Source organism: Monodelphis domestica, chromosome 2, assembly GCF_027887165.1.
Source record: "Monodelphis domestica isolate mMonDom1 chromosome 2, mMonDom1.pri, whole genome shotgun sequence".
Taxonomy (NCBI): Eukaryota; Metazoa; Chordata; class Mammalia; order Didelphimorphia; family Didelphidae; genus Monodelphis; species Monodelphis domestica.
The window spans coordinates 506571831-506589944 of record NC_077228.1 but is presented as its reverse complement, the minus strand read 5'-3'; the positions used below and the strand labels follow the sequence as shown (position 1 = coordinate 506589944).

Below are 18114 nucleotides of genomic sequence, written 5' to 3'. Positions count from 1 at the left end.
AAGTTGAACCGTTTCCGGCGGCGAGCTCGGGTTGCGGGGAAATGACGTATGCAGTAAACAGGCGCTGTAGCCGTGGCAGCGGCGGGAGCGGGCGGCTCCGGGTGGCGGAGTCAGCTACCGACCGTAGAGCGGAGCCGCTGTCTCTCGCGCCCGCCTAGCACCAGCGGGCTCCAGCAGCAGGTAGGTGGCAGGACGGCCTTCGAGGGGAGAGGCCGCAGGGCTTCCGCTACGATCGTCCTCCCAATGTGCGGGGAGATGCCTCAGTTTCCCCAGGAGGCTCTTGAAGCTTCGGTTCGTGGTCGCGGATTGACAAGAAAGCGGGTCACGGACAGAGGAAGGCCAAAGTTCACTCTGGTCTGGCTAGCCCCACCCCGTCGGTCAGTCAGTCAGTCAGTCAACTGTTGGTTGTCCAGCGCCTCTTAGGTGCCCACCGCCCAGTGCTGTGGATAGAGAGGCGGAAGGGATTCTGTACTTTTGGGGAGACTGCACCGGTGTACACAAATGCATGCAGAATGGGGGAGGGCTTCGTGCAGAAGGTTCGGCTGAGCCAAGTCCTTGGAAAGTCAAACCCGGTGACCAGAGGGTGTGGGCTAGCAAACCTTCCGAATAAGTCTCCAGGGACGGAGTGGGCAGCCCCAAGAGCATGAAGAGCCCTCTGGAGTCGTGAGGAGCCTTATCCTGGCTTTCAGATCTTTGTATGAATTGTTCGCCTGCTTTTGCTTTCTTCCCTCTACATCAATCCACAGGAGTCTTCCCTGGTTTCTCTGAAACCTCCCCTTTCATCCATTCCATCCATCTATTCTCTTTCTTTTTTCTTGCTCTTTCTGTTCCAAGGCAGAATTGTAAGGGCTAGGCACTTGGAGTTAAGTGACTTGCCCAGGGTCACACAGCTAGGAAGTCTGATTCTGAAGTCACATTTGAAACCAGGGCCTTCAGTCTCCAGACCTGGGACTCTAATCACTGGGCCAACCCCCATCCCCGCCCCCCAAGTAATTTCTTAAAGTACAGTAGCCTTCCATTCATTGACCACAACTTGTACAGCCATTCCAGCTGGTGGTCAGTTTCTCATTTTCCAATTCCATACAAAGAGTTATAATTTTTTTTGGTACTTCCTTTGTTTTGCTTAGGACCAGTCCTTCCCTTAATCCACTCTTCCTTGTCATCCTTATACCCTTTTTTTTTCTCTAAGCGAAACCTGTATTATTCCTTCCTTTGAACAGTTCAGATGAGAGTGTTCATTTAATTGTGCTCCACCCCTCACCCCCCCCCCCCCAATCCCTTCCTCTTTGTAGACTTCTGTTTGTGTGTTTTGATTATTTTCCCTAATCTTCCTCTTTCTCCCTCCTGGTGTATTCCTCATCCTCTCCCTTTTTTCTTTTAAAATCACCAAGAAGCCTCCCCTAGCAAACTCCTTGTAGGACCTGTGGTGATGATGATGATGGGGTATAGAGGGAGCACCTGTATCAACTTTCCATATTAGAATGTAAATACTTTTTATCTCTTTTAGTATCTTATGATTGTTCATCAGAATTTGCCATTTTATGGTTCTTGACTCAGTTTCTACACAGCTCTGGTCTTGTCATCAGGAATACTCAGAAGTCTGTTTTATTAAAAGTTCATTTTTTTCTTCCAAAGGATCATACTCAGTTTTGTTTTTAAGTTATTAGTTGTAAACTTATATTCTCGGTCTTCTGGATATCACATTCCCAGCTCTCTTCTTCTGTATAGTTTTAGCTGTTAAGTCAGAGGTGATCCAGACTGTGGCTCCTTGTTACCAAAATTTTCTTTGCTTGCAGTATTTATTTCTTTGATATAGAAACTTTGGATGTTAGTGCTAGTGTTCCTGTGAGTTTTAATTCAGGTACCTTTTAGATGTATTCTTTCTGTTTACACTTTTCTCTCTGCTTCTAGGAGAACCAGGTAGTTTTTTCCTATGATTTCTTGAAATATGATTTTGAGAACCTTTTTTTGGTCATTGCTTTTAGATAGCACTGTGATTCTTCATTTATCTCTCCTCACTCTTTTACAGGGCTATTTTGCCATGAGAATCTTATGTTTTCTTTCCTTTTTTTCATTCTTTTGATTTCATTTTAATATTTACTGTAATTTTATTGAGCCAGAACTTCTTTTTGGTCTATTCTCATTTTGGGGAGTTTGTTGCTTGGGCTACTTTGTAATTTTTGCTCTTCCTCTCTTTTTGGACTGAGTCTTTAGGGAAACCAGGATTTAAAGAGGTAGAGGTGAAGACAGGATGCATTCCAGGTCTGAGGAATGCCAGTTCAAAGGTGTGGAGGTGGGAGGCAGATTGTCTTGTGTGCAGAATAGTGAATAAGGGTACTTTGACTGTATCACAGAGTTGAGGAAGGAGTAATATGTAAGAAGACTGGAAAGCTGGCTGTGAAAGACCCCTGCTGAGAGGGACAGGGGGAGGCTAGGACTGGGCCACTTTGGAGGGGATTGTTGTCTGGCTTTTTTTCAGTTTGACCCATTTCACCTAATATCCCCAAACTTCTCTTAAGCTCAATTCAGCATGTCATCTGCTGAAGGAAACTCTTGATCCTCCCTCCACCACTAGTGATTTCCCTTAGAAACCACCTTGTATTTACTTGTCCATATCAGGCATGTGTATTTTGCCAATTCCCTGACAGTGTAAGCTCTATGAGGCAAGGACTATGATATGTCATCTTGTCCCCTCTTCCTAGCATAGGGCTTTGAATGTTGATTGAATGACGTGGATGTGCCAGGTATTTTGCCAAGGAAATATATTTGCCTAAAGAAAACACAGACTGGCCCTGCCTTCAGCAAGCTTCCTGGGGTGGGTGGGGGCAGATACAGACTTGCAGAGCAGTTGCTGATCTGCTTTGGGTAATGGAGAGTTTCCTCAACAAGAGTTTGTTATACCAGTGAAGTCACAAGTAGGTATAAAAAAGTCCAGGCTGGTGCCAATGCTCAAGGGCAGAGACAACAAGAACACAGACCTTGCCCTTCAGAAATGTATTTTCTAACCAGCATGGTGGGCAGGCCTGTAATCCCTTTGGCTGATTACTTCATTGTACTCCAGACTTCTGAGCCACAGTGGATCTAAATCTGATTGGATGTTCACACAGAGTCCATCACCAATATGAATGGTGATGGGGTGGAGGTAGGGGACCCATCAGATTGCTTAAGGTAAGAATATTAATACCTGGGGTGGTAAGGGTAGGGATCAGGAAGATTCAAAGGGGAAGTAGCTGAGGTGAGCCTTGAAGAAAGTTCTAGAATTCTGGGAGGTGTCAGGAGGGAATTTCAATTTTCAGCCTTGTGTTGATGTTAAAAGATTGTTAGACAGGGATCTGGCACAAATGGTTTGGGCTACAGTAACCCATAATTCAGAATGGCAATTTATTTATTTGTAACAGGAGAACCCATACTGCTTATCTACATAGGGCACTACTTCTTGGTGGGTAGGTCTGCTTAGGAGACCAAATATCAAAATCAGAAAGCTGCTTGGTGAGCCCGAGTTGAGAACAAAAGGTGTATGTTTTTTAGGGGATATTTACCTCATGCTAGGGTAATTTGCTTGACTGTTCTATACTTTAAGGACACATCTCTATTAAGAACTGGTTATCAGTCATCTTATCATCAGAACACCTACACTCCTGGATAGTCCCGGAAATACACTGGCAAGTCCTTCCTCTTTGGCTCTCATTGGAGACTACACTGCTCCCTTGCTGTAAGCTCTGCATTACCTTATTCCATTATAGTGCAGCTGGTTGAAACTTCCTTAAGGACTTAAATTAAGGGTTTGACTAAATATGTGAGAATTCTAAATTAATATTCTGGTCACTGATTCAAAAATATTATAGCCCAAGTCAAAATGACTTTTATTTACAAAGAGGTGGAAGGAGTGAAAGTAGAGAAATACAAAAAGAGGGTAGAGAAGATGTCTAGCCTATCACACTAAATATTGTTCCGCTGCTTGGCTCAGCCTGGCAGGGCTTATTAACCCTCGAATGGAGTTCTACCCACTCGGCTTCCTCCAAGAGGGGAAGACCTCTCCAGAGCTAATCTCTCCAGAATCCAGGAAAGGAAGGCCAGCTACTCCCTCATCCAAGAAACAGTTCAAGAGTCAAGGTCCCAAGTCAAAGCCGAGGTCCAAGTTGTAGCTCCAAGCCACAGTCCCAGTCCAAGATCCACCAAGCTCCAGACTTAGACTGAAGAGAACTTCAAGCTGAAGCCTTTCAGGATTTTTTTATAGTCACTTCTTGTCCCTTCCCCTCTTCACAGGGGCCAATCACAGTTTCCAAATTGCCTAGCACTGCAGGGGGAGGTTAGGGGGAAGGCAGTGTCTGTGGGATCCACTTCTCACTCCCTGAAAGTGTCAACTCTTATCAAAAGATTCACAAGTTTCTGATTGATTGGGTTTAAAGGGTGGAGCTCTGCAAGTAAGTGACTTGTGAATTCTTACTTCTTCTAGTGAGTGACTTGGTGAATTTTCTTACTTGATGGCTAACAAAGTGTTAAATGAGGGGAGAAGTGTTAACTTAAAATAGACAAAGAGAATAAAGAATTCTCTTTCACTTCCATGATTTACATTCTAGTGATGTTTCCCTAGGGGATTATGAGATCCTAGGTCTCACTGAGCTTGAGTTCACCAATCATCCACTCCGGATGGATTATTACTGATAGTGCCTTTGACAGGCAAATGGACTTTATTCTTCCTGGAACTTTGTACTTCTTGTGGCACATTTCATTCCCACCAGCTGGGATCATTCCCTCAAACTAAAGCTGTTGTTCTCTGAAGAAAGGTAGAGATGGAGGGAGAGGGTACAGATTACTCCTAGACTTGCACAAGCCAGTGGGTCCACGTGGATAAGTCGCTTTGGAACCTTGGCATTTGGGTGTTGACAAGTAGTGTTGGGTTGGGTTGGAGGAGAATATTCTGATCATTGGAAAGTAAATGAGGTGTGGAATTTGTTTATTTCCAGCCATGGCTAAAGACATCCTGGGTGATGCAGGCCTTCACTTTGATGAGCTGAACAAACTTCGAGTGTTGGACCCTGAGGTGACTCAGCAGACCATAGAACTCAAGGAGGAATGCAAGGACTTTGTGGACAGTAAGTAGCTCAGAGCTCTTTCTCATTCAGTTGCCTCCCCTAGCCTCAGAAATCAAGGCTTATGCCCACTCCCACATGAGGAGGGGAAGGGGCTATCTCATTGCCAATGCTCATGCTACTTACCCTGCCTCTCAGTGCTACCTCTTTTTTTTTTTTAATTTAAAACCCTCACCTTCCGTCTTGGAGTCAATATTGTGTATTGGTTCCAAGGCAGAAGAGTGGTGAGGGCTAGGCAATGGGGGTCAAGTGACTTGCCCAGGGTCACACAGTTGGGAAGTGTCTGAGGCCTGATTTGAACCCAGGACCTCCCGTCTCTAGGCTTGGCTCTCAGTCCACTGAGATACTCAGCTGGCCCCACTACCTCTTTTTTAAAGAGCAGGCCCCTTCTGGTTCTGGGGGCTTCTAACAGATCTGTTCCCATTACTGATAGATGGGAAGTTGGGATCCATTTCAGTTTCTGACCTAGGTTGGTTTACTGTCCTTAGACAATTGGTCCCTCTTCAGGCACCTTATTGGCCTGGTGCACTTCACCTTAGAATTCTGGAGCACAGAGAAGATAGTCTTTGGCTCCTAGGTAGGTGCTAGGATCCGTTTTGAAGCACCACTCCTGACTTGACAATGTTCTTCTCAATGCACTGCCTCTCCACTATGGCAGGGGATTGGGGTTTCATTGCTCTTATTCCAGGCTCATCAAGAGAGCCGAGATTAACTTTGTTTGACCAGATAGGTCTTTTCCACAAGCTTAGTTGGAATAGCCTTTCCTACACACACAAATGAAAGGTTATTAGTAGCATTAAACTCTTTTTCAGTAACAGCCAGACCTGGCCAAAAAGCTGGATTTCCCTCAGATTTATCTTAACATTTGATTTATTAGTCAGGCACCACCTTCTTCTGATTCATTAATTATTAATATTCATTATTAATTAAACTGTGTCCTAGTCCTACTTCTGCCCTTGGTGGACCTCTCCTCATGGCCTTGGCTAAGTCAGATAATCTTACTTGTGATGTGGGGTCTCGTCCAAAGAATTGATCGACAGCGCAGACTGATTCCATGGCGAAGGAGCTAACTTTGAGAGAACATAGTAGTAGAGTAGCTAGTAGTAAAAGACACAGTAAGCAAGCCAGTGAGGTAAGGAGCTAAAGAGGTGAAGTGGATGGGGGGGGAGGGGGGTTTTCTGGAATGCTTTTTATCTTGATTAGTTACCAAGGAGAAAAGGGGGTCATTTGTTTGGGTGGTTGTTGCCCTGATGTCCCTGTACCCAGGGCTCACTCTGTGGATGTAAATCCGATGCTAATGATAGGGTAAGCACTTTCGGGCAACTTTCAGTCAATTCTGCTCTTTTCTACTCAGACCCTCAAGAAGGCAGCGATTTTGGAAATGGAGCATTGTTTGAACTAGTCCTTAACCAAGCACTTGGGTTATTGCGATATAAGGAAATTTCATATAATTGTAAATCTAAGCGACCCAAATGTCTTATCTGAAAGGTGGCCCCGCACCAAGCAGTTAGTTCTTGTTTCCATGTTCTTTTGATTGTTTGCAGCTACGTGGCAGGGTCTGAGGGACATTTCAGCCCACATCACTTGTATTTCATCAGATTTCACCTCAGTGGGGTAATTTTTACCTTTCCCTGCTCCTTCTGCCTAAATGGAGGAATACATATAGAAACCGGTTGGGTTCTTTGGTGTAGAGGTCAGCATTAATCTGTGTGCTTATGTGACTACTAAAGTCCACAGCTGATCCTTGGGCCAGTTTTCAATGTCCCACAACAAATCTATGATGGACTAATGGATGGGGCTCTGCAGAGATCTGAAGGGAACACTATAATTGTCAGTCCCAGGGCATTAATGATTCAGACATCAAATTCACCAGCTTTCGGTGCCCCAAATTTTGCCTAAGCAGAATCTTCCCTGAAGAACTCTTAATTGGCAAGAAGTAGAGGAACAGCTAGAGAAAATAAAACTTTTTTTTTCTTCCCTTGAAAGAAATCGGCCAGTTTCAGAAAATAGTAGGTGGCCTAATTGAGCTTGTGGACCAACTTGCAAAAGAAGCTGAAAATGAGAAGATGAAGGTAAGATTAGAATGTCGGAGATGTGTGTCTGTCTTGATGAAGCCTTGAGTTCCCTGCCCTTTCCTGCCCTCTTCTTCCTTTCTGCTCCATGCCGCCTGTTTTAAAGAGGCACTGTGAGGCAGGTGTAGCACTTGATTTCAAAATGAACATTTCTTTCGTTGATGATAGGTTAAACTGAAAGTAGACCACCCGTGCCCTCTTTGCTCCCAGTGTAACTGCATATGGCCCTCACTTTCTTTGTTGATCCTCTTTTGACGTTCTATTCTGGGGACATTGAACACAACTGGACATTGCAGCTCAGTTTTCTTAAGTTATCTGTCTCCACAGGCAATTGGAGCACGCAATTTGCTTAAATCCATAGCAAAGCAAAGGGAGGCCCAACAGCAGCAGCTCCAGGCTCTAATAGCAGAAAAGAAAATGCAGCTAGAAAGGTAAGATTATGAGCAGAACTGACCTCGATTCTTTCTTCTTAGATTTTTATTGTTAGCTTTTTCACTACCACCTCTAAGCCCAAACTATTCTTTTCCATTGGAACCTAGGGAACCATGTTTTAAAACTGGACTAGTCAAAGATATGGGTTTTGATCAAAAGCCTGACTTTTATCATTTTTCTTTGCTTATATTGCAAGGTATCATTTCTGAATCTCTTTCCTCCTTCCCCTTTTGAGTTAGCCATCTTCTGTAACAAAGAATTAAAGAGAAAAAATCCATTTCAATAAAATCAGTGTTATCATCAGTCTCCGATGGCATATGCAGTGTTCATGATCCCCCCCTCTGCAAAGAAGAGAGTAGGTGCCCTCTCAGTCTCTTCTTTGGTCAGTATGATTAGTGTTGTTTTGGGAAAACATTTCTATATTTGTCAGAGGATGAAAATTGTGGAAGGAAAGACTTAGTTTGGCTTAAGCATGGCTATCTTTGCTGTAGGGAAAAATTGTCCCAGAACATCCTGGAAAGAAATGTGCACAGGCTAGAGAAGACTGGGATTTTGATGTATTCCTTTTCTCTCCTCCTTCACTTAATTTCTTTTGTCTTCTTGCTCTCACTCCTTTTTAATGGTTGCCTATTTGAGAATTTCTGAACCTTCTTGCTTCCTCAGAATCACGTGAGCACCCTGCTTCCGTAACATGTACACACATTAGACAAGTGGATTTGTTTACCTTCATTTCATCCCTCTTTAGGATTTGTAACAATTTTCTGTCTTTCAGGTATCGGGTTGAATATGAAGCTTTGTGTAAAGTAGAAGCAGAACAAAATGAATTTATTGACCAATTTATTTTTCAGAAATAAACTGATTTTTACAGAAAAAAAAAAAACCTACCAAAAAAAAAACCCTCCCCAAAATACCCCTACATAGAGAAATTCCTTTCATTCCAGTAAACTTGGTGACTATGTGTGCACATATGCAATTTGGGATCATAACAAATATCATGTCTTCTTGAAAGGCAATAATAAAACTTTTTTTAGAATCCTGCCCATTTATAGCCAGATGGCAGTAACCAGGATTTTGCCTGTCCAGAAGCCAGGGACAGCAGGGCTGACCATCTTTGCTGTGGACTCTCCTGTGTTGTCTGACCTATAGAGACACCTGTAAACACCAGGCCTTTTTTGAAGCACCTACCATTTTGAAAGAAAAAAAGGCAATAAATTGTTGTTTCTAGATTTTGGTTATCTGCCTGTTGTACTTTGAATACATGTTCGCAGTTCTCACTGGAAGATGCCCTCTCCCTAGTAAGCCACCAAAGAAGACATGCTCAGCAGCCACCTTTATTTAAATTAGTTACACAAGAGTCAGTTTTGAACAATTAAAGTGAAGAGCAGTTTGTAAGGAGCAGCTGATTAGGCTGTTCCAGCACATCATGAATGAAAAGCATTCGGGCACTGGAATAAGCACTGGGGATACAAATACAAAAAAACCAAAGACTGCCCTCAAGGAATTTCACATTTTAACAGAGGAAGCCAACACATAATACAAGGTAGTAGAGGCCAGGGAAAAGTATTCAGTTGATAGCCTTTCTAGGCACTGTAGCTGATTTGCGTACTACTCCCAAAGAGGAAAGGCCAGAGGTGAGGTGGGAATAGGGGAAGCCTCTAGGAGATGTGGAGAATGGAACCCCATTGGGAGGGTCTTGGGGGTAGGGGGAGCCTGTCTGAATGAATGCATGGGCACCCAGGTATCCAGGAGCTACTTGGGGCCTGCCCTTACTTATCATGGAGAATAACAAACAGCTTCTGGGAACACATTTTTGGGTCACTAACAGGTCACAGGCAGGGATAACAGAATGTGGTAAACAGCTATTCTCCATCTCCATTAGTATGTGTAGACTTAAATCATAATAGAAAAGGCGATAAAGTTTAATGGTGAGAGTGAAGATGTTGAACCACAGGGTATCATAATTAGCAGAAGGTTAATGAGAAGAGACTTTAAAAAGAACACAGCTTCGAAACCAGGGTTTAGGTTGGACGACTTCTAAGGAGTTAAATCAGTAAGATTCAACAAAAGCACTAAGCCAGAACATTTGATTGAAGAGTCTGATGGGAATGGAACTTGCTCAAATCAATTTTTAAAAAGGATTCATTTATTAAAGTCTTTTCCATTAAATGTTCTTTTTTAAAAAAGTAAAATACAGAATCTCATTCCCATTGGAGAAATGCCTCTTGAATGAGGGTAATTTATGATCCTTTAAAACCAGCTCTACAAGTACAAGTCTGAAATGGACAAGGAAGTTGGAGCACTAACGTTTATTAGTCCCATGGGACTAAAAGGCCAGAGAGAGGTCAGGTATTTTTGCACCTGAAATTCGATCTGATCTGGGATGAGACAAACAACTGTATGAAAAATTGACTGGGAAGCATGTTTTTCTTTGACCAGTCCCTGTTATATGGCTTGGAGGGAAGAGCACCATTTGGATTGTGGACCAAACTAACCTCTAGAATCTGACTGATGAGACAGTTTCAAAGGATCTTTTGTTCCAGGGATTCTGGTGGTGTGTCCCTCTTCGGAATCCTGAAATGGCACTTAAGGCATACACTAGGTATTCAGTACTGTTTCCCAACAGGTTTCCCTGGCCATCCTCAGGTAATCAATCCTCCTCAGTTCCCTTGGCAGATAAAAACTGGAATGGGTTCTCCCACTGACTGTCTTACTCTTGTGTGTTGCTGCTGCTGTTTAAAGGGAAGCCTGGAGAAACTGGGCCCAAACAAGGCCCAGTGGCAATCTCCCTCCCTTGCCAGCAGTTCTTTTACCTTGTTTTTTTTTTCCTTTTTTCTAAAGTGTTGTAGTGAGGACTCCAAAGCATAAAAAACAGGAGTATGACTGGAATGAAGAAGTATGGGATATAGATGGATAAAAGGCTGAGGCGCTCCTGAAATGTCATAGGTCCTCGGGGGAAAGTCTCAAACAGGATGTGGGCACCAATCGGAATTAATGTTGTTGTTGTATGAACAGAGTAGATTATTGCAGGAATGCGTATCCACTTGCAACTTCCTAAAAGAATTACAGAGGAAAAATGTTAATGTTTGTTTATAACACTTCAAAAAAAATCAGTAGCAGGGTTTTTGGCCTCTCTGTGAAATCACAGCACACCTTGGCACTTCTACCTCTTCCTCCAGGAGCAGGAGGTTGGTGCCAAAAGAACCCACACTTATGTGGCCACGGCCTGATGTCCAAACTGAACATTAAGCCCTTTAATGGAGAGAAAGGCAGCTGGAATGCAAATCTGAAAACCTCAGGGCAATCAGAAGAGAGCTTCCATAAGTAAACACATGGGCTCAATCATCACACAGTGATTGAGGTCATCACCAAGAGATGTCCTAATTTGAGAGGCCTTTTAAAAGCTGCTTCAGCTTAGTGTCATGTTCTCTTCTGAATGGCTAGATAGGTCTTCCTCTTGGTGCCATCATGACTAAATGGGAATATTTAATAATTTTGAAAATCAACTTCAGGCTCTTTAAGAGACTGCATGAGCCTACTGTTCATAAGGCTTTCCCAATAGGAAAAAACCCCAAAAAAACTCACTTGTAAAACCAAGTAAACTGGGTTAAGTGTAGGCAAAAGAACTGACCAGTGGCCATGTAGTGTAACAAGTGTGAGCTCTTACATCCCAAGGCCATCTGTGTATTTGGTGCCCATCAAGTGACAGCCATACACACTGGCATCTAACCTTACTGACCTTGACTAGTGCCCAGGTCACTCAATTTTCCTAGCCCCCTTTCCAATTTCATGCTTGTTTTTGCCCGTTAGGCTATTCAACTTCATGAGACTTTCAGCACTCTATTTCCCCTTTCTCTTTGAAAATGAGCTGGTAGTCATTTTTGTTCTCTTAAAAGCCCCAGGTCCCCACAAGCACATCTTGGGAAGAATGGTCTCTGAAGCTTGTTTTTTTGGGTAAAAATGAAGTTTCAGGACATAATCACTGAAAATCCTTTTGCACTGCTTTACTAACCTTTGAAGAAGGCATAGGCTGCAAAGGGAAAGAAAGGCAGCTGGAACACAAGTTCACAGAATACTAACGCCTTGAACCAACTTGGAGGGTCCTTTATCAGGGGGTCTTTGAAAGCCTGGGCATACCACTTCAGCATATCTGTCAACTGGAAGAGACAAGAAGTTAGCACCCTAGTCCACGGGCCCACAGATACTGCCTGCTAGGGCTTTAAGGAGCCCAAACAATCCATTTTCCAGTCATTTTACTGTCAAACCTTTCATTAGATTTCTCAGTGATCAGTTTCTTCAGAGGCAGGACTCTGATCTGACTTCACACCTTTTCTGGCACAGTCTGGGAGATCTATTTGGGAAAAACAACTCATTCCTGATTGTACTTTTTGGGTTAAAATTTCAGAAGGGAAAGAAGGCCACAGCTGTGACTCCACAGGGCAGGATTGAGGTTATTGCCCTCAAAGACAAAAATGAACTCTGGCCATCCATTCCTACATGCACAAAGCTACTCCTTAACCCACTGGGGTTCTGTGCTGGATGCAGGTCCCACATGGGCTCTATATTGGGGATAAAAACCAGAAAAATGTGCTCAAGTGGAATCCAATAAGAATCCCCTGGGTGGATGATTTGTAAGCAGAACGACCTAACCCGAAAGGTGGCTTGTTAATGGCTGTTTTAGAAGAGGGTAACACATCCAACCAGAGATCAGTGTCACCCACATCAAGAAACATGAGGGTGTCCTGAAATAATTATGTTAAAAAAAAGGTGTTCCTAACACATTTGAGGTGATGCTGTTTTAACAAAAGGGTGGAGGTCTTCATGAAGTCTTTAAAAAAGGGAAGCCAAAATTTTGCAAGGGAGAGTGAATGCTCTGGCCTAAAGCAAGTATCCAGTCTGAATAGTATATGATCCTATCACATGACAAATGGATGCATCAGGCTAAACATTCATGTAGTGTTTTTACATTTGTAAAGCTCAATACAAAGGTTATTTGATTTTCACAACAATCTGATGAGGCAGGTGCTATTTCCATTTTGCAGATGAAGAAACTGAGGCTAGGATGCCTTTAACTGTCCACCAGGCAACCTTCCTATTTTTTTACCTGGCTTTCTAAGTAGGCTTCTTGGTACATTCACTGGTGCTGTGCATACACAGAGCTTATAGAACTGTTGTTCAGCTGAGCAAGAATGACTTTGCATCATATATGAATAAACTGATATTAATATAGGCAATTACTCAGCTTTAAAGAAAGTAGTGATGGGTTCTTTAGATCCTGATCACCTACAATTCTTGAACTTGCAGGAAAAGAATATCAGTAAAACTTTTTTTTAATCTTTAAAAAAACCAACAAACCAACCAATTAAACACAAAAAAGTTCAGAAAGGGGTCATAAACAGCAATTTTGTTACAACCTTGTTTAACTTTAATGTTTTTAAGACACAAGATGTACTTAACTGTTTCCAAAAACAGTTCTCATACTTTGGCTGTTGGAATGTTTATATGATTGGTAAGTTTATAATAAAAATGTATAAAATTATAAAATAAAATCAATGGTGCCGACCTCAGATCTGAAGTAATCTCCACAAGGTACTGACTGTCCCACTGTGAAGCTGGTTCTAAACTACCATTCCTTTGAAGGAAAAAATCCCATAAACTGCTGTGATGCCCCCAACTGCCCACTGTAACAGTTCCAACACCTACCATTCTTCCAGTATCTCAAGGTCTCTATTCCTCTAAATTATATTTCACTTCCTTGAAAGGTCAGGTACAGGCTTGCAGAAGAAAAAAATAAGCTCTTTCTTTTGGTCACAAAAATCAGTTTAGGGTGTGGAAAGGGATGGGAATCAGATGGATTCTGATGGGGGGAGAAGGGAGCACACAGCAACTTGGGTTGGAGGGTGAAAGCAACAAACTTGTTCTTTTAAAAAAGATCCCAAAGATATGTTTCAGAGTAGGAATCGGGGAAGCTGCTCCAGTAAACCTCATGTGTGTTTGAAAAAATGACACCATTTATAGGAAACAAAACCAGCTTGAAATAAATTTAGTATTCTGTGAAATCCAAGGATATTCTCCCTGTAATTTTTGGGAAGCATCTTTATTGGAGAGCTAACCTTGCAAATCTAGGAGAAATTTACCTCTAACATGCACTGACTGAATGGTCATGGCAACAAACACACCCTCTGTGCCCCAGACAATTCTGAGACAAATAAATTGCAAGACTGGTAGATGGAATGTCCTCATATACTGCTGAAATCACCAGTCTGGTGCAAAAGGATTTTTTTTCAAATTGAAAGATGAGGAACAAGTTGGACAAGTATAGACCTGCTTGGAAAGTAAGGAAATCAATTCGAGGGAGAGTACTCCCAGGACAAACATTGCAATTCTAAAATTAGTAATTTTAGGATTGAGGTTGGATACAACTTAACTACAAATGATATTAAATTAATCCAATTTAAAGTCAGAGCATAATTTTGACTACTTTTCTCTTGAAATGTTACTTTTGAAAATTAAGGTAAACCGGAGGCAGGTAGGTCCTCAGGTTTTTGAGAGCTAGGTCCAGATTTGGGAGGTCTTGGGTTCAAATGTGGCATCAGACTTTTCCTAGCTGTGTGATCCTGGGCAAGTCACTTCCATTGCCTAATTTTACTGCTCAACTACCTTGGTACCAATATAGTATCAATTCTAAGAAAGAAGGGAAGGTTTAAAATAAATTAAACAAGGCCACAGAAAAAGCCATTCCTGATCCAGTCTGGCCTGGATACTACTGCCTTCCCTCCCAGTAAACCAGCTTGTATTAAATTTGTATGTTCTATACCTATTTTTATATATGCAAGTTGGCTCCCCCATTAGAATATAAAATCCTTGAGGATAGAGATGGTTTGCTTTTGTCTTTGGGTCCCTGGTTTAGTACACAGCACAGGGAAAGCTTAGAGGGGTTTGAATCTCAGACTTTAGTAACTATTTGAATGAGAAAAGAGGTTGTAGGCTTATTCATTCATGTCCAAGAGTCCCTTTGAGACCCTAACACAGGGGTCTTCTTAACATGGGATCCTGAAGGGGCTATGAACTGATGGGAACCTCCTCCCCCCATATTTTTGTGTCAATTAACCTCTCACTGAAATTTACCATTTCTTTCAATGATTTTAAACTATTATTCTGAGAAAGATCCAATTCCCCAGACTAGCAAGGCCAGAGTGATGAACAACTAGGTTCAAATTCTGTCTTGAGGCTGACTTACTAGCTCTGGGGCCTCAGGCTAAGTATTTCCCTCTCCAGACGCCTGGGCGGCTGGCAGGTCCCATGCACCTGTGCTACGATTCTCCTTTCTGGCCAGGTGTCCTCATGAGATCTCCATGGACGGCCAGGACCCCCGAAGAGAAGGAAGTCAAGCCGGGAAGGTATTTCGGAGAGGTTTGGCAGAGGAAGACAGAATTCAGAGACCAATTGGGGTGGAAGAAAAGTACGGAGGGCTGGAGGGGGACTGTCGAGACAGGGGTCTGGGGGAGTTAGGTTTCAGGTCTTGGCCTAAAGGTGCTACTGAATTCGAGGGACAAAGGGACACCGGCAAAAGGTGGGCCAAGGTTTCTGCTCCAGAAGATGAACTTTTAGGGTGCCTAGGGAATGGGGGTGGTGGTCAGTCCAGGAACCTGGGAGACGTTGACTCTTCCACACGACAGCACGGGAGGGTGGGCAATGGCCAGTGGACCCCGCAAGGGGTCTCGAGGAATCTCACCCGAGAAAGATAAGGGCCCCATCAGTCTCATTGTAGAGGGTGCCAGCGGGGGCGCAGTTTGAACTTTTGGGGAGCCTTGCCTCGGGGTCCTGAAGCAAAGATTTGAGTCGTGTAGGGCCTGGAGCTGAAGGAATTCGGGGGGGGGGGGGGAGTCGGACGCCGGCGGGGTTTGGGAAAGGGGCGTTTTTCTCACAGTCTCATCGAGAGGTAGGGAGGCCCTTGGTCCCGACCTTATGGAGGAAGCGTGCGGCGTACTGCTTGACCCTGTGGGCCCTATGTACTGCTTGACCCTGGGCCCTACGGCCAGAGAACATCGCGGCTCAAACCCAGAGCACCAGCTAGGCCACCTCATGGCCGAGCGCAGGCGCAGAAAGAACAGCGCGCGGCGAGCATGCGCCCCTCACCTCGTTCGGGAACTTGTCAGACGTCACCAGCGCCTGCGAGTCGAAGAGCAGCGTGATTGGGATGTGCGACAGGAAGTAGAGGCCCAGCAGGTACTCCAGCGCTCGCGCTCCGCCCCGTGCGCGCATCGTGCCTTAGATCCCGGCCAGGTCGCCAAAGGGAGCAGAGAAGAAGCCTGGCTCGCCAGGACCGAAAGGCGCACAAGTGCGCGAGCGCCAGGCGAACGCCGCCGGGACGCCTTGGTCCCGCCCCCGCTCCTATCCCCCAGCCCCACCCCACCTCCGTCCCAGCGCCTAGCGCCTCGCGCCAGGTCACGCCGGCCGCGCTGATTGGCTCTCGGGGGCCATCGCCCAGGGGCGTGGCAAGGGGCGGATGAAGTGGATTGGTCGAGAGGAGGGGTCTTCAGATCAGATGGTTAGACGACGCGAGCGCGCGCGTAGGGCATTGAAGCCTGAGCCGGTTTGGCCTGGTCCGGCCCTGTAGGCTGACGGGACGACGGGGTAGGCCTTTGTTTTCCAGAGTGAGGCCAGTCCTTACCTCCCTTATCTCTGTTAGGTTTCTCCGCCCATAGCATTGCCTTCAGTCATTGTAGGGTGGGACGGGAAGGGACCCCCCTCATTTTCAGGGGAGGAAACGGGTCGAGAAAGGGGCGTGCCTCCTGGGGGTTCCTACTCGCCACCACTAAGAGCCCCTGGGTCCCTGCTCTCCTGCCGGTGGAGTTATCCGTATTCTGAGACCGGAGGTCGGGCGTAGAGGACTTGGATGGGGGTGGGGAGAGGCCCACTCTGGCCACTATGGCACATTTGAGCTCCTTCTTAGTTTGTAAGCACCTCCAGGTCTGGGACTTTGCTCCTGAGGTGCTTTTCATTTAATCGATGTTTAATAATGTTCAGTAGAATTGATTTGGGATGGTGGTGGCCTTGGAAGCATGTAACTTGAGTTAACTACCCCAAACTTGTGAGGAAAACACCGAAGTTCAATTTAAGTGTGATATTATTATTGTGAGGAAAGCACTAAAGCCTTATATACATGTTATAATTACTGTTGAGTTGCAGCGGGGCAGCAGGCCTTTAAAAACGGAGATGGTTCATTTGTCTGGTCTTGAAGTGGAATTGGTGGGGTGAAGAGAACTGGGGCGGTCTGCCAACCAAGGGTGCCTTTCATTTCTCTCCCCACAGACATCATCACATCACATCACACCACACACAAACAGCCTATATATTGTCCTTTTGTGACATCTCAAGGCCACCCTTGATTTTCATTTTAGTAAAATTTCACTCTAAAAAAATAACAGGAAGATCTACACCATTGCAATTTGCCACAGGCTTTGCAGTCCAGTGGCCATTGTCCATGTAGTTGTTTACCCAAGTCGCATTTAACAAGATCCTAGTGGAATTTCAACCATCTTTTTCCTCGAAGTATGACAGAAGTTGCTTCTTCGAAGTCACTCTCCTCTTCTGGCTTTCTCCACCCCTCTTACCAAACACTTCCTTTCCGTAAGGGCTATTTGATATTCTTTTAACTGGGTCCAAAAACCATTACTTTACAATTAGAGATAAGACTTAGAATGCAAACACTCTGTGGGAGATGGAACAGATTGACTTAAATTCACACCAAGATGTACAAATACTGAGTTGGCATGAACCTCATTGGACATAATCCAACCCCATACTCAATCATGAATGCTTTCAACATTCCTGATTAATGGGTCCTTTTCAAATGGGAGACCCACTACTCCTGGATTCCGTTTTTGGATAACTCTTAATTGTTAGAAAGTTCTTATGACTTTATTAGCTAGGCTGCTAGGAGGCATAGTGGATGTAGTGCTAGATCTGGAGGCAGAAAGACCTTGGTTCAAATCCAGCTTAGCCCACTTAACTAGCTTCTTAACTGGGCAAATCATTTAACTGCTACTTTCCTCAGGTTAACCATCTCTAAAGTGGGAGTACTGTATATAATAGCACTTACCTCTAAGGGTTGTTGTGAGAATCAAATGAGTCAGTATTTGGGGTAGCTAGGTTGTACAGTGGATACCTCATTAATCTTGGAGTCAGGAGGACCAGAGTTCAAATTCATTGTCAGAAACTAGCTGGGCAAGTAATTTAACCTCATCTGCCTCATTTTCCTCCACTGTAAAAAAGGGGATAGCACCTACTTGTTAGGACTGGGATGAGGATGAAATGAGATAATATTTATAAGAACAGTGCAGGGCCTGGGACATAGTAAGCAATAAATGCTTCTTTCTTTCCTCTATTAATTTTTTTTTCTTTTAAAGAAAATTTCCCTTTTCTCAACCAAAATCTGCCCACTCTCCTATCTTCACCAACTGCCAAAAAAAAAAGGACAAAGCTGTTGCAACAAATATGGAAAGTCAAGTAAGACA

The 18114-nt window shown here is 44.1% G+C and overlaps 2 protein-coding genes and 1 long non-coding RNA gene across 5 annotated transcripts in view; 2 read left to right on the top strand and 1 right to left on the bottom strand.

The window, feature by feature from the left end:
• Window positions 1–33: 33 nt before the first annotated feature.
• IFT20 (intraflagellar transport 20) lies at window positions 34–8823 on the top strand. 2 transcript variants are annotated; one of them, XM_007485590.3, is made up of 5 exons: window positions 34–180; window positions 4968–5096; window positions 7080–7165; window positions 7493–7596; window positions 8370–8823. In XM_007485590.3, the coding sequence occupies exons 2-5, from the start codon at window positions 4970–4972 to the stop codon at window positions 8449–8451; spliced, it is 399 nt and encodes a 132-aa protein (XP_007485652.1). In that variant the 5' UTR covers window positions 34–180; window positions 4968–4969; the 3' UTR covers window positions 8452–8823. The 2 variants fall into 2 exon arrangements, with proteins under 2 accessions (XP_007485652.1, XP_001368523.1); XM_001368486.4 differs by lacking the exon at window positions 34–180 and adding an exon at window positions 2069–3712.
• An 87-nt stretch (window positions 8824–8910) lies between these two features.
• TMEM97 (transmembrane protein 97) lies at window positions 8911–16041 on the bottom strand. Of its 2 annotated transcripts, none has more exons than XM_007485588.3 (3): window positions 15734–16041; window positions 11607–11751; window positions 8911–10648 (listed from the first exon to the last, which is right to left on the bottom strand). In XM_007485588.3, exons 1-3 carry the CDS (start codon window positions 15857–15859, stop codon window positions 10404–10406), a joined length of 516 nt encoding a protein of 171 aa, XP_007485650.1. In that variant the 5' UTR covers window positions 15860–16041; the 3' UTR covers window positions 8911–10403. The 2 variants fall into 2 exon arrangements, with proteins under 2 accessions (XP_007485650.1, XP_016284733.1); XM_016429247.2 differs by lacking the exon at window positions 15734–16041 and adding an exon at window positions 15560–15701.
• Window positions 16042–16125: 84 nt separating this feature from the next.
• LOC130457536 (uncharacterized) overlaps window positions 16126–18114 on the top strand; it is a 32809-nt gene continuing 30820 nt past the window's right edge. The window contains exon 1 of the long non-coding RNA XR_008916825.1: window positions 16126–16231. This is a non-coding gene — a long non-coding RNA (uncharacterized LOC130457536). The remainder of the gene's footprint in view (window positions 16232–18114) is intronic.

Bases quoted from the DNA above. Each gene is read 5' to 3' on its own strand.
- IFT20 (XM_007485590.3), top strand. From the start codon at position 4,970: ATGGCTAAAGACATCCTGGGTGATGCAGGCCTTCACTTTGATGAGCTG. The intron at 5,097-7,079 runs GTAAGTAGCTCA...TTCCCTTGAAAG, and splicing joins ATGCAAGGACTTTGTGGACA to AAATCGGCCAGTTTCAGAAA. The intron at 7,166-7,492 runs GTAAGATTAGAA...CTGTCTCCACAG, and splicing joins CTGAAAATGAGAAGATGAAG to GCAATTGGAGCACGCAATTT.
- TMEM97 (XM_007485588.3), bottom strand. From the start codon at position 15,859: ATGCGCGCACGGGGCGGAGCGCGAGCGCTGGAGTACCTGCTGGGCCTC. The intron at 11,752-15,733 runs GTGAGGGGCGCA...TGTCTCTTCCAG, and splicing joins CTGACAAGTTCCCGAACGAG to TTGACAGATATGCTGAAGTG. The intron at 10,649-11,606 runs GTTAGTAAAGCA...TAATTCTTTTAG, and splicing joins AGCCTATGCCTTCTTCAAAG to GAAGTTGCAAGTGGATACGC.